Source organism: Melanostigma gelatinosum (genome assembly GCF_949748355.1).
Source record: "Melanostigma gelatinosum genome assembly, chromosome: 17".
Classification (NCBI taxonomy): Eukaryota; Metazoa; Chordata; class Actinopteri; order Perciformes; family Zoarcidae; genus Melanostigma; species Melanostigma gelatinosum.
In genome coordinates, this window is record NC_136650.1 from 9,594,068 (window position 1) to 9,606,268 (window position 12,201).

General features: G+C 39.0%; 2 protein-coding genes across 2 annotated transcripts; both read left to right on the forward strand.

Annotated features, from left to right (window-relative positions):
• Positions 1-938: 938 nt before the first annotated feature.
• Positions 939-7,553, forward strand: ndufv1 (NADH:ubiquinone oxidoreductase core subunit V1). Its single transcript, XM_079287803.1, has 11 exons — positions 939-1,007; positions 2,456-2,565; positions 2,654-2,736; positions 2,988-3,158; positions 3,816-3,999; positions 5,043-5,232; positions 5,457-5,669; positions 6,061-6,227; positions 6,316-6,397; positions 6,506-6,651; positions 7,153-7,553. The coding sequence occupies exons 2-11, from the start codon at positions 2,461-2,463 to the stop codon at positions 7,228-7,230; spliced, it is 1,419 nt and encodes a 472-aa protein (XP_079143929.1). The 5' UTR covers positions 939-1,007; positions 2,456-2,460; the 3' UTR covers positions 7,231-7,553.
• Positions 7,554-7,998: 445 nt separating this feature from the next.
• Positions 7,999-11,252, forward strand: LOC306791170 (uncharacterized protein). The gene is made up of 5 exons (XM_079287808.1): positions 7,999-8,035; positions 8,565-8,706; positions 8,866-8,981; positions 9,761-9,904; positions 9,989-11,252. The coding sequence occupies exons 2-5, from the start codon at positions 8,580-8,582 to the stop codon at positions 10,661-10,663; spliced, it is 1,062 nt and encodes a 353-aa protein (XP_079143934.1). The 5' UTR covers positions 7,999-8,035; positions 8,565-8,579; the 3' UTR covers positions 10,664-11,252.
• The last annotated feature ends 949 nt before the right edge of the window (positions 11,253-12,201 follow it).

Here is a 12,201-nt window from a genome sequence, read left to right on the forward strand (position 1 = left end):
ATATAAAAATATATTTATTTTATAATAATAAATAAAAGTCAGTGCATATATTTATGTTGATGCGGGGGAAAAAACGTATGATTGATCTGTGCAACTTATTATCAGACAAAACAAACATCTCTTGTGTATTTGTGCTGTTAGACTGTATTTATTCATACAGAGAATTTATTTTCCAAGTAATTTTGATGCAAAGAAAAAAGCCATTGTTTATCAAATGTCCTCCATTACAGCAATGTAAAGTGAGAATGCAGTCACGTGAATTTGTTAAATTTTATTTAAACTTTCTGATGAATGATCCTCATACTTATGTAATGTAAATATACATATTTATACCCTTTAAACATGAATATGTTTTTTTTAGCCTATGCAGTTTGTTTAGACACACATGCACACACACACACACACACACACACACACACACACACACACACACACACACACACACACACACACACACACGCACACCAACACCAGTGACCATTATATTCCCATTATATTAATATGTGCTAGTATTAAACGCAATAGATGTCACCTTGTATAATGGCCACTTTCATATACATTGTTTTGTTTTATATTTATGACATTTAGCTTCATGATATATAATCCGGCCCTATATGTAAAAGTTTTATTTTTGAAAAGTGATAAGTAAGTATAGCTCTCAAATGGAGTGAAAAAGTACAATATTTCTCTCTGAAATGTAACTATTAGAGTTGAAGTATTATGCAGTCATCATCAGCACTAAATTGAAGTAACGTTACCCAGGTACTGTATCAGTACTTCTCAACATACACTTACAGACTGACCTTCAGTGAGGGTAAACTGTTGTTATGAAATAGTTTTTTCTTAAATGCAAAGAGGGCGGTTCATAGTCAGCATGTTGTGCAACCAAAACTTTTAAAGAAGCCTCCACAGCGCTGCTGCTGTGTTGTTGATGACAGCTTCCGGCCGTGTGGTCTTCACTTCCTGTCAGTGTTTCATAAACTCGGGTCGTATCGTTAGACAAGAAGGTAAGCAGTGCCGGTTGTTTGCTAACTTAGATCAAACCCGTTTATCATTTAACTGATTTTAATGGAGCTGCCATTAAGCCTGTTATAAACGAGTTCATTCATGTTTTGTCATTGTTATGTCTGGATGCTACGTTGTGAATCCGCTGATGTTATTCTGACATTACAAGGTTAACCGCTAGCTGACTTAGCGTAGCGCCAGACTAGCAGTAGCTAACCTATATCTGCATGGGGCTCAGGTGTGCTCTTTAAGCGAGGTAAAATAGTTTAGTTGTAACGTTACCCATGCTTATTCCATTTGATAAAAGTGTGTTTATCCGAAATATTACAGCTTGGAGTGTTGTGTGGATTGATAACATTGCTGGCTCGCACCCTCACCTTCGTTAGCTAACTTCTCTCAACATCGTTACCTCTGACATAATAACGCCTCATAACAAGTTACACAAGATCTCTTGCAAAGCTATTACAATGCCAAACAAACGTTTATTAACATGTCTATTGGTCGTCACCAAAAAAAAAGAAAGTGAATCTAGTGTTTGTAACTTTTGTTGAAATAGAACCAGCATCTGCTTTCACTCAACGTCTGTTGATTAGATGCAGTTTAATGGCATGAAGACGCTATTTAGCAGCCATGACAAAATGTTGTTTTTACAGCTTGCTCTTGTAATATGACTAATGTGTATTGTCATTTGATACGGCCGTGGAATGTGACCTATAACTAATGCTCTGGTTGATGAGTCCATTGGGCTATTTTCAGCAAGCGTTCTTCAGTTTTGTTTTTCTGTACTAGCCTTGATACGTTACCTGAGTTTGACACCAAAATTATTCATACCTTATTTGAGAAATATGTTTTTGTCCAAAATCTTTTTTCATTTAGTAAAATAAACTATACTTCTATTTTGAATATTGCCGATTGACAAGCACTTGTGCAAGAACTTTGCCTAAAATAAGAAATATTTTAGCGTAAATCAGCAACTTTTGGATCAACAAATATTTAAACAAAACTAAGAATTAAACAACGGAATTTGATGTCTACTTTCAGTCCTTTACAGTTTGTCATATTTTTATGTGAAAGTGCTGAGGTACCCTGGCCATAAACGTGATAAATATTGTTTTTCATAACAACACATTAGAAGATCCTTGATATGATAAATATTGATGTCTTTATTTTCTGCTTTAACTTCTAGGATTACAAAGGAAACACATTTTATTGTGCTATGCTGCAACAGTTTGTCATGTTGTTGAAAATAACTATTTTGGTTATCACGTTTTCATTTTTTTTAAGCAAAACTGTCAAACACTCTTCGGTTCTAGAGAATGTGAATGGGAAGATTTACTTATTTTCTTTGTTTTATATCATTGTAAACTAAACACCTTTGGGTTTAGGACTGTTTCGGTCATGCAAAACAAGACATTCCAAATCTGTTTGATTTGTCTCTCCTCCTGTGCAGGAAGGATGCTGTCTCTGTCTCGAGCAGTGGTGTGTGGGGTGGCCCGTGCTCCAGCTGCTGTCAGTCAAGGGGGAGTGACTGCTATCACCCGATTCAACAGCACAGCTCAGGTACCTGGCTTGTATTTTGAAAAAATGTAAATTGTAAAAATATGGTTAAGAAGTAGACACTGATTATGTGTTTGTCTCTATTGCTCAGACTGCTCCTAAGAAAACAACATTTGGGCCTCTGGCAGATGAGGACAGAATTTTCACAAACCTTTATGGCCGCCATGACTGGAGGTAACACCCCTTACCAGCTTATTCTTATGGGCTCTGTAAAATCTGAAACATTATATCCATGTTGCTTCTATTTATCCTCACACAATACAAAATAATGTGGTGAGCAGTTAAAGAACAGAACAGTGAAATAAGTATTCCAGTCATACATGCCTTTGACAGACCTGACAGATTGGAGACAGGTTGAAATGTTATCAATAATTTATTTTGAAGAAAAAAACCCAGAACACAATCCTCTCATGTTTGTGCTTCAGGCTGAAGGGGGCATTGAAGCGTGGCGACTGGTACAAAACTAAGGAGATCCTTTTGAATGGAGTTGACTGGATCCTCAATGAGATCAAGGGCTCTGGCCTACGCGGGAGAGGCGGCGCTGGTTTCCCCACTGGCATGAAGTGGAGCTTCATGAACAAGCCCAGCGATGGCAGGTCAGTGAGGATACAGACGGATGCACACCCTTCCGCTCTTTTTTTTTTGCTTGATATTCTCATGTGTCTTTTTTTTTTTTTACCAGATTCATATTGAAAGACAAATGTCTTACAGAATGTAAACCAACAGTGAAGAATGTCCATGTTCCTTAATTTGCCCCAAGTATTTGTGCTGGTACCTCAAAATAATATCAGTAGGTGTAACATTTTACAATTTATTTTACACTAATGTTTTATCATTTATTAGAAGTAACCAATTCTTGCAATTGGCAAAGATGGTATTTTGCATTCTTTTCACATATTTATATATCTAAAGCTTCATATTTTATTTATCTTTTCTAAAAGACGGCAAGTTCATTTTTCATTAATTCCATTCATAGGAATTAAGAAGGAGCCATTAAGGTCAGAGTATGCAATTTCTAAATGATTTTCACTGAACATGGATTCACATGGTCTCTTGTAATCAACATTTGTTGATGCTGACACAATTGACAAGAGCAGCTTTGAAATCTTGGTTGAAACCATGAAACTATATTTGGATGGATGCTGTTGCAAAGCATCCACTCAGACTGTTTGGACACATTCACCACGGTGGCTGCTCTGGGACAAAATTAAGTTTGCCATACCTATTTAACCCAGTTCTAATGTCTTCTTTAGGCCAAAGTATCTGGTGGTGAACGCAGATGAGGGAGAACCTGGCACCTGTAAGGACAGGGAGATTATGCGGCATGACCCACACAAGCTGGTGGAGGGCTGCCTGGTGGCTGGGAGGGCCATGGGGGCGCGTGCTGCTTATATCTATATCAGAGGAGAGTTCTACAATGAGTCGTCCAACCTGCAGGTGAATATGAACACAATGAAACCTGAAATATAAACCTTTAAATAATTGTACATTGTCTCACGGATGTTCCACGTCAATTTATGGAACATTTTAGTATCTTAAAAACAATAACTGTCAGTAACATTCACACAATTCACTGTAAAATCAGTAAATACGATTTCATGATTCAATAGTTGCTTTGGAATACAACACTGAAACATTTGACCCCATACTAAAATGTTTGTAATAATTTGTAGTGAAATTCAAACAATGCTCATGACGAACACCCAACCCACCGACAGATGCAGAACAGCCAATACAACGCCATGTAACGGAGAAAAAACTTTATTTATGTGTGGATCAATACCGTGTTTCTAGAAAACAAATTGGAATTGTTCCCAAACTGTTCAGAGTCAGACCTTGTTCAACTTTCGGTTCAAATCATAGGTCAGTCTCTCTAATGGCATAACAGCGAACCTGACTCCAAATAAGAGTCTTGTTTGATTGATCTGTTAATATATGTTGCTTATTGATCTGTTGGTTTCGACACTCCTCTCAACATGACATTGTCCAAAAACAATACAGGTTTACAACCACGTTTATGCACATTTGTGCTTCAAATCATTCTCATATAATTCAGCTAAATCCTGATAGTCAAAACTCGTATAAGAAGATCTCGGAAATGTAAGTAAATTCGCATTATTCAACATATCTTGTGTTTAACAACATAATAAAAGCTCAGAGGTCTGCCAACCAGTTTTTTCAGCGTTCAGCTCCATTTGACATACCGTAAAGTTCAAGAAGGAAGATTAATGCTCAAATCCACATACGGTAATCTTAATTTCATTATGAGGTATACAACTATGACATGTTAACCAAAAATGCTGTTTGCGTTGTTGCATTGTAGTGCATTGCCGTGTCTTAATCAAGTTTATTTTGACATAGTGTAGGCCAAGTGCTCATGACTGTAATAGGAGATTTGTAGAAAACACAACGTATGATTGTATAAGACTATGTAGTCATTCATCCTGTTGAAGCATTTTTTTTTCTATTTCTGCTCTTAGGTGGCTATCAATGAGGCATATGCTGCAGGGCTCATTGGAAAGGACTCCTGTGGCACCGGTTTTGACTTTGATGTGTTTGTGATGCGGGGTGCTGGAGCGTACATCTGTGGAGAGGAGACTGCTCTTATCGAGTCCCTGGAGGGAAAGCAGGGGAAGCCCCGTCTGAAGCCCCCATTTCCTGCTGATGTGGGTGAGTGCACAGAGAGGGTTTACGAGGGCGGTACAAAATATTGACAAACAAGGAGAAAATGTTGATCGTATTATTTCTTAGCTTGTATCCCACCGTGCATTCTCACATATTTTCTTAAACTAGTTATTATGATCTGAACACAGTGAGCGACTGCAAAACTCTTGTTCCTGCCAAATAAAAGTGGCACTGAAATATCTTTTCTCACTTATGCTGCTATCTTAAAGGTGTGTTTGGTTGCCCAACAACTGTTGCCAATGTGGAGACTGTAGCCGTGGCGCCCACCATCTGTCGTCGTGGCGGCTCATGGTTTCTGGGTTTTGGCAGAGAGAGAAACTCCGGCACAAAGCTATTCAACATCTCTGGCCATGTTAACCACCCCTGCACCGTAGAGGAGGAGATGTCTATCCCTCTGAAAGAACTCATTGAGAAGCACGCAGGTACTATGACGCTAAGAATGTGTCACAAAATGTATCTAATGAGCCCACTTGACTCATATCACTGAGACAATGTTTTTGAGTAAATATTAACACCGTGGGTCTCAAACTGGTGTGTAGAGTGAGCTGTTTGTAGTTGTTATATGACTTGAGTCAGGGGGTTTTGTAAAAAATCAACTGAATGGAACAAAATTACTTTTTCTGGTGAATTAGGAAAGCCCTCCTGTAAATAATTCAGTGAAACTGGTGGAATTCCGAAAACCTAAATGCATCATTTGTTTATCTGCCCCAAGGGGGTCACAGACCGAAAAGATTAAGATGGCTTAACATAAGCACGCCCGAAGTAACTGCAGTTTTTCTTTTTACTTAATTGAAACGAACATCCGTCTGGTAGGTGGTGTGCGTGGTGGTTGGGATAACTTGCTGGCTGTAATCCCCGGTGGCTCCTCAACACCGCTTATTCCCAAGAAGGTATGTGAAGAGGTGATGATGGACTTCGACGGCCTCCTCCAGGCTCAGACTGGCCTGGGCACAGCAGCAGTTATCGTCATGGACAAATCTGTGAGTTGCCACCTCTGCTCCATAATTCATCATGCATAAATTAATCATCAAACATCTGTTACATTGGTGGATGCATTCTTTTTTGCAGACTGACATTATCAGAGCCATTGCCCGCCTGATTGAATTCTACAAGCATGAGAGCTGTGGTCAGTGCACACCCTGCAGGGAAGGTAAGAGCTACTTCAGTGTCATTTTCTGCACCGGCCATAACCTCACACATATTGGGTTTTTCAGTGTCTCGTAATACCTCTAAATTTCCCTTTCACCTGCTTCTGTAGGAGTGGACTGGATGAATAACATGATGTGGCGTTTTGTGAAGGGTGATGCACGCCCATCGGAGATCGACATGATCTGGGAGCTCAGTAAGCAGATTGAGGGACACACTATCTGTGCCCTGGGAGATGGTGCGGCATGGCCAGTGCAGGTAAACACATGGACCAACAGGATCATTCGAAAAATGAATGGGGGACTGTGAGAAATTAATAAGTTAATATTTTGCCAGTTGCAGTCTGTGGTGCTGTTGTATGGTAGCGTTTTGCATTACATTGACAAAAGTTTCCATTATTTTGTGAATTGTGATTGATGGACAAAGATTATTACATAATTCAATTAACAACTCTTCAACAGAGTAACAAAAACTGAATATGATAAGTTTCATAAAGGAAAGATTGATTGCCAGTTAGTGTTTTGGATTGGAGTAGATTTAGCTAGGTGTAGCGATGAAGAGTAAGCCCCCAACCACAAACCATAACCTAAAACAAATACTCTTAATCTCAACTTTAAACCTTTACCTCTTCTAGGAATTAACACTTTTCCTTTTTTTTGTAAATATACACTCTGACGTACTGTTTATCGACAGTCTCTGTTACTCTTCTACTTTTTTAATGTACCATTTTCCTCTGTTTTCTCTATTCTGTGTTCTCAGGGATTGATCAGGCACTTCAGGCCTGTGATGGAAAGTCGAATTGCTGAGCACCAGCAGAAGCAGCAGGCCAGGGCTTAAATGGCTCTTCTAACTCCTCGAACTCGTTCTTCTGCCTATTTGCCCTCAATCCTGTGTTGTTTCATTGACAAATTATTTAAAACAAATATGTGCCGTCTTCTCACCTTATCATCAAGTTTTACATTGATGTGTCTGCCTTGTCTGATAATAACCAATACAATTCTATGAATCTTAATTATACTCTACTTTTTTTTGTTCTTTTAGTTTTATCTTTTTTTAAAGTGTTTAACGTCTAGAAAATTGTGGAAAGGAACAACTGGCAATTTCCATTTTTTTCATAATTTTCAAACGAGTAGTTTCAGTATGATAGAATTATTATAATCAAAGGTTATTAAACCACTGAAGCACTGCAGCTATTATGCAAATTTTTTTTCTTGTTTAAAAAAAATAAATGATCATCAATGTTTAGGAATTAACAGTGTGCAGTGAACCTTAATGAGCAGAAAGTTTAACACAGCCAAGGTTCACTATTTATTATAGGGGGAAACATACAATATATATATATTTTAAAATTATATAAATATGCTACTGTATAACGCTGCCCCAGTTCAAACTTTTGGTTTTGTAACAAAACAATCATGCGCCTCAATTCATACAGTTATCAAGTATTATAAAGCATGGTGTCACCTTTTAAAACTTAAAAGCTGTGTGCCCCGAGGGGCAGTAATGTCGTTCAAAAGCCACTGCTGTGACAAAACCGCAGTTCCATAATCTCGCGATATCGCCATGATCGACAGCCCTTCTCATATCACGTGATGTAGGCAGAATACTCACTGCGGCTTCATTTCGGCGGACCTTTCGCACGGTAAGAAATGGATCCCTTTTTGAATTGTTTACAAAGACTGAAGTCCAAATTCATCCCAATTTCTCATATTTGTGCAGATTTGAAGTACAAAGGCATAACACGGAAGTAAGCACGAGGCAACGGGATTCAAAATGTTGTTGAAATACATAGGCACAGTCCCCTCGCTTTCGGTTGTCGCTGTGCATCAGTGTCCGTTTTGCTGTCAACGAACTAGCTCAGGCCTAACGACATGTGTTGTGTTTTGTCTTTATTTCATAACTAGTGTGCCCAACGTTAAAAGACAATCAGCCTCTCATCGGGGATGTATTTAATCGAGATATTTTACACTGTTTTCAATTTTCCCAACCTCCAATATCTGAATATCTATCCGAAACATCCCGATGCCTCTTACGCGGGTTCATTTAATGCTAGACTCACGTCTGCCACTGCAGTCTTCTGTTGTCGCTTTATCTTTGCCCGCAAACAAAACATTGAAGATGCATGAACTGTATATTGTGTTTCAACATTGCATCTCCACGTGGCTGATTAGTCTGAAAGCATCAACATGGAAATGATGAAGATCGAGCAAGTCATTGTTGGGAATGAGATGAGATCCACCTCGGTGGCGGAGATGAGATCCACCTCGGTGGCGGAGATCAAGTCTGAGCCCGTGGTCGCCCCTCTACAGTCCTGTAAGCTAACATGTATTATTGCATAGTTCATGCACGATGTGATGATGTTAAAATAATTATTTTCTCATTTGACAGCAATCGTAGTATAGCATGCAGTTGTATATTTATATTCCCGCTGTAACTGATCATAAAACAACGTGCCATCTCATTGTGATGCAGATCAGCACGAGAGTCTGCAATGTTTTCAGTGCTTCATCACTTTCTGTAACTCCAAAGCCAAGGAGAGACACATGAGGAAGAGTCATCGGGACCAGTACAAACAGCACCTGCAGCAGGTAGGAAGAAGCAGACTGAAAATATAAATGCAAGGTCAGGATTCAAGTAGTGATACAAACTCAAGCAATTCATGTGTAATACGGTTTAATGTTATTTCTGTCATTGTTAGCATTATCGATTATTCTGCAAACTGTTTTGTCCATATATTGTTTGATCTATAAAGTATGAGAGAACAGTGAGAATGCTCTTTATTTTCCATAAAGCGGTTTGATGTATTCAATAGATTGTTTTGTCCAACCAACAGTCTAAAAATCCATTTGTTTTACTGTAGTCTCATAGAAAACATACAAACAGCAAATTGTTCATTTTCTGTTGATCAAATAATCGACAAATTGTTTAAGATCACATGATTTCTAAGAATTGCAACTGTGGTACGAAGTGGGATGCTGTGTGTATATATAAGAGTTACCTGGTTTGGTATTTCTGTGGCCGATATCAATATACAGTATGGGACATTTTACAGGTGAAACATTTGTCAGTACTCCCTAACACAAATCTTCTGAGTTGCAGTTTCGTCTGTATTGCTGATATCGACCAATATTGCCGGGGCTGATGTATCAGTCAGGCTCTGATATTGATGCCGATTTTCTGCAAAATTTAGTCCTTTTATACATTATATCATTCCAGATGAAAGTGAAGATGTAATTGAACCTCAAGAAAGATTGTCTTCAGTTGACTATTGTAAACATCTTTCATCATTCTTTCAACAATCTGTGAATAATGCCTTTTAATTAGGATTTCATGTTTTTAACCAATTTCCTGCTCATCATTCTTGCAGACTGATACAGTCTTCACTTGCTATAAGTGTGACAAGAGCTTCTCCTACTCTGAGGAGCTAAGCCAGCACCAGGCCACCCACAGCACAGAGGAGAAGCCCTTCCTTTGTGCTTTCTGCCAGAAAACCTTCTTTACCTTCCCTGAGGTGAGTGCGCAGCAGGCTACATGCTTTATTGTGTTTGGGAACTGAGTAAATAATTGTGTATGATGAATGTTTAATGTCTTGCAGCTGAACAAACACAGACGACATGAGTGCACAGAACGACAGTGTCCCTGCAGGGACTGTGGCGCCTTGTTCGCCAGCCCTTCACACCTTCGCAAACATCGCATTTCAGTGCACCCCCAGCACCCCATAGTGGATGATGACGTCAACACCTTCCAATGCTGCAAATGTAGTCACGGTTTCAAGACAGAAGAAGAGCTTCTGCAGCACCAGGAGAAATTTGCCAATGATATAAACTGTGGCGTTAAGCCGCAAGGCAAAAAACGTGGCCGTAAACCCAAGAACGCAGCTCAAGGAGTGATGGTTGAGAGCAAGAAGATCAAACAAGAAGACAAAGCAGGAAACAATAACTCCACAACAGAGGGTTGCACCTCCAATGAGCTGCAACCCGAGCTCAAGATCCCTTGTTCCGAAGCAAACTGTGACCTCGTATTCCCTTCTATTGCAGCACTGCGGGCACACAAAAAGGAGGCACATGGGCCTCCCCCTCGCAATGCTCACACATGTACAGAGTGTGATGAGAGCTACGCTCAGCCTGAGCAGCTCAAAGCACACATGGCCAGCGATCACCACTCTGGATACACCTGCCCCATCTGTGAAAAGAGCTTTGCACAAGAGAGCACCATGACGATCCACCAGAACACCCATGCTGAAGGAGAGGTGGCAGCAGGAAAAAGATAATATATGGGTAAAAGACTGTAACTTCATCCTACATTATTCACATAAATGATTATCTGAGTGTTTTGCACCATAATCTGTCAAGTGTAGGTAGAAGATTTCTATGTGAATATTTTAGGGTGAGAGTTTTTGAAGCAAGGTTATGCAACACATGACTTATGGGGGTTGTTTCTGGAATGCCGGTTTTCAATTGCTTTTAGAAAGACATCCCACGCTTGCGAATAAAACTGTGTACAGATCTATACATAATTATGATTGATGTCCACTATAAGCTCATGTCACAAGGCCCTTGCTGTCCATATTACCTCTATTATACCTGGATTTTTTTTTTTTATTCTGGTAGACCAGCTCGCTAATTCTCCCTCAAATGTGGGAATGCTTTTTTCTTTTCAGGATGTACACATAAGGGTGTCAATTACACAGAGAATGTAAGTCCTAAACATCATAGAACCCAAAATTCTGAAAAATGGCCAGTGTATAGGATGATGTAATGATGGACTTCAACAAGTAAATAATTATTGCCTTAAACAACACTTGTGTCAATTTGTGTGAGTGTGTGTGAATGGTTGAATAAAATATAGTAATGGTGAAGGTTGACAGTCACTTCTCCCTGCATCTCATGTAATTCCTTTGTGGAAGATTATGCTTGAAATAATAATACTATAGACTCAATATTTTGTTTTTATGAACATATGTTACCCTGAATTGAAATTAATTTCTTTGCTATGACTTTAGTATAGTGTGTGTATGTGTGTATGTATATATATATGTGTGTATATATATATATATATATATATATATATATATATATGAAATCAACCTGCAAATTCTTGATTATATGACAAAATTTAACCTTGAAAAGATTGATGTCAATTTTAGCTTTTACAATATACAAAAAAGTCTAATGCTGAATATATTTGTCCTTTGTTCATGCAAAACATTTTAAGATTATTTTAAGATTTGCATACAAAACACATCTTGTTATATTTGTTTACATTAGCTGCTTCTTTGCTTTTGCATGCAGGACTAGTAATGTAGTAGATTTACACTCCTTTACTAGTGACCTCGATACATATTACACCACTGGTACTATAATAATTCAGCAATTCATACACAAGAGTTAACGTTTAACAATATGTGATATAAAAAAAACTGGTCTTTACAAGCGAAGTCTCCCAGTTTGCCGAACAGGCGTCGTCCAGAGACCTAAATAACGGATCCTGCTATGGCGAAGGAATGACCCGCCCTACTATGCCTCTGATTTGCTAGTACTCGTTGGTTGGATTGGTTAGATTTAGGCATTATGGGTGAGATTGGTTATGGTGACGGTAAGAATATCGGTATAAGCCAATCAGATGCAGAATAGGGCTTGCCAGAGGCAGTGTAGTGCTGGTATACCGCGTCAATAGGGGGAGAAGTTCGTTTTCCCATGATGCACTTGTGATTCCTTTCTATCTCGCGCCTTTGCATCGGCGCAGTCCATCTTGCCTCACATATCGCTGCTGTCACACTCTGCCAGCTCGCCGTCCGTGTTGTTGTCG

What these genes read in the sequence shown, in the direction of transcription:
- LOC306791170 (XM_079287808.1), top strand. Translation starts at nt 8,580, where the DNA reads ATGGAAATGATGAAGATCGAGCAAGTCATTGTTGGGAATGAGATGAGA. An exon ending in GGTCGCCCCTCTACAGTCCT is followed by an intron (nt 8,707 to 8,865) that starts GTAAGCTAACAT and finishes ATTGTGATGCAG; the next exon opens with ATCAGCACGAGAGTCTGCAA. An exon ending in CCTTCTTTACCTTCCCTGAG is followed by an intron (nt 9,905 to 9,988) that starts GTGAGTGCGCAG and finishes AATGTCTTGCAG; the next exon opens with CTGAACAAACACAGACGACA.
- ndufv1 (XM_079287803.1), top strand. Translation starts at nt 2,461, where the DNA reads ATGCTGTCTCTGTCTCGAGCAGTGGTGTGTGGGGTGGCCCGTGCTCCA. An exon ending in GATTCAACAGCACAGCTCAG is followed by an intron (nt 2,566 to 2,653) that starts GTACCTGGCTTG and finishes TCTATTGCTCAG; the next exon opens with ACTGCTCCTAAGAAAACAAC. An exon ending in CCCATTTCCTGCTGATGTGG is followed by an intron (nt 5,233 to 5,456) that starts GTGAGTGCACAG and finishes GCTATCTTAAAG; the next exon opens with GTGTGTTTGGTTGCCCAACA.